The sequence below is a fragment of the Lactuca sativa genome, chromosome 4 (assembly GCF_002870075.4).
Source record: "Lactuca sativa cultivar Salinas chromosome 4, Lsat_Salinas_v11, whole genome shotgun sequence".
Classification (NCBI taxonomy): Eukaryota; Viridiplantae; Streptophyta; class Magnoliopsida; order Asterales; family Asteraceae; genus Lactuca; species Lactuca sativa.
The window spans coordinates 332442590-332444882 of NC_056626.2; the positions used below are offsets into that span (position 1 = coordinate 332442590).

General features: G+C 38.4%; 1 protein-coding gene across 1 annotated transcript; it reads left to right on the forward strand.

Moving 5' to 3' along the window:
• Window positions 1-842: 842 nt before the first annotated feature.
• Window positions 843-1793, forward strand: LOC111917882 (uncharacterized). The gene has a single exon (XM_023913518.1). The coding sequence runs from the start codon at window positions 843-845 to the stop codon at window positions 1791-1793; it is 951 nt and encodes a 316-aa protein (XP_023769286.1).
• The last annotated feature ends 500 nt before the right edge of the window (window positions 1794-2293 follow it).

The following is a 2293-nucleotide window of genomic DNA, read 5'->3' on the forward strand; positions in this document are numbered from 1 at the left end:
AAATTGGATAATGAAGAGGAATTTAAAAAATCAACCAAGTTGCATAAGGTTTCATCTCAGGGGCAATATCGGAATTCTGTCCCAATTACAGAAGATTCAGTGTTCCAGGAACCTTCCCATGGTGCTTCTCCTGGTACAATTCATGTTAGTCAACAGAACCCCAGTTATCACGATCAAGAATCACCTTGCCCGCAAAATGAAGTCAGACCGACAGCAGCTCAAGTTGCTCCTGTTGTTGCCAAAATTGCGACAACATCCAATGCAGTTGTCAAAAATGCGACAGCAAAACCTTATGATGTTCCGGATTCGATTTCGACAGCATCAACCCTGTTTTTCTCATCTAACCTTCGTAAAATTTATGAAGATAATCATAACACAGTGGGTGAGAATGAGGGTAGTCTCGAAAATTATTTGTCTAACGACAGGGACCACATTAATCCGATGGGCTTTTCTGGAGGTTATGGTCAAGTCTCAGGCATTAACACTTCTGAAGAAGATCTTTCGCATCCCCAAGGATTTTCAAATCAGTGTTTTTCGTTTTCAGAAAATAAACAAAGTAGTTCAGGTGGTATTGAAAAAAATAATTCATTTCTTAATGAATTAAAAAAAACCATTGCTATGGGAGAATTGTTGGGGTATAATATGGATGGATGCATGGATCAGGTTACAGAGATTTTACAAGGACATGTTAAAAAGCAAGCTCCAAAATGAATTTCTTATCAATCAATATCCAAGGGGCGTCCTCCTCTGCTAAGAGGAGTTGGATAAGAAAATTGTGTACTCGTCATAAAATTAATTTTTTAGCTATTCAAGAAACTAAGTTGGAGAGTGTTGACTTAGTTATGGCTAGATCTTTTTGGGGTAATTATTCTTTTATGCATGCTTTCTCTCCTTCTCGTGCAGCTTCCGGGGGTATTCTAGCTATTTGGGATGTGGATTTGATTTCTCATAATCATGTTTCAGTTCATGATGGTTTTGTTGTTATTGAAGCAGTTTGGGTTCGTTCGGGCCTCCAAGTGAACTTTATTGTTGTTTATGCTCCTCAAGGGTTAAGTAAAAAAAGACTTCTTTGGATTGATATTTATAATTTTATATCTAATTCTTCGGGGGAATGCATTATTATGGGTGATTTCAATGAAGTTAGGGATGAATCCGAGAGAATGGGGTCGAAATTCTATATGTTTTCTGCTAGAGTTTTTAATGATTTTATTAACTCTCTTAACCTGGTGGATGTTCCTTTGGGTGGTCCTAGATTTACTTGGAGCGATAAATGGGGTTCCAAATTTAGCAAGCTTGATAGATTTTTGGTTACCGAGGGTTTTTTGGAGTTTTTTCCTCACCTTTCAGCTATGGTCTTGGATAAGAATATTCCAGATCGTCGCCCTATTCTTTTATTGGAGCATCGGGTGGATTATGGTCCGACACCTTTTCGAATATTTCATTCTTGGTTTGATATGGAGGGGTTTGATGATATAGTTCGGGAGACTTGGGCTACCTCGGTGGTGGATTTGGATTTGACTAACCCTTGGGTTATTTTTAAGAAAAAACTACAGTTTCTTAAATCTAAAATCAGGGAGTGGAACTCTAAACACTGGGACATGGCGGCTAGTAAAAGGAAGAACTTGCAAGATTTAGTAGAGCCTATCGATGTTAGACTCATGGAGGATGAAGGCTCGGCTACATTGAGAGAGCAAAGAGTTTCTTTATTAAAGGAGATTTCGGATCTTGATCATTTAGCTCAAGTTGATCTTGCTCAAAAAGCTAAAATTCAGTGGGGGCATCGAAGGGGATGAAAAATCTAAATTTTTCCATGGTATGCTTAACCGTAAAAGGAGACAAATAGCTATTTGTGGCTTGATGATTGATGGTATGTGGGTGGATAATCCGGGCACGGTCAAAAAGGGGTTTCATGATTATTTTCAATCTTTATTTCAGAAGAGTTCCTCATGGAGGCCACTTACAGATGGTGCGTTTTTTAGTTCTTTATCCCAACTGCAGGTTGATTACTTGCAATCTCCTTTTTCTTCTAATGAGATTAAAAGGGCTGTTTGGGATTGTGGGTCTACTAAAGCCCCTGGCCCTAATGGTTTTACTTTCGGATTTTTAAAGAGATACTCGGATCTTGTTGCTACTGATGTTAAGGCGTTTGTTCATCATTTTTTTCATCACTCAGTTATCCCTAAGGGATGTAATGCCTCGTTTTTCACCATTATCCCTAAAGTTAGAGATCCGAAGACTCCAAAAGATTTTAGACCCATTAGCCTCATTGGTTGCCAGTATAAAATTATTGGCA

Coding starts and splice junctions, on each gene's coding strand:
- LOC111917882 (XM_023913518.1), top strand. CDS start 843: ATGGCTAGATCTTTTTGGGGTAATTATTCTTTTATGCATGCTTTCTCT.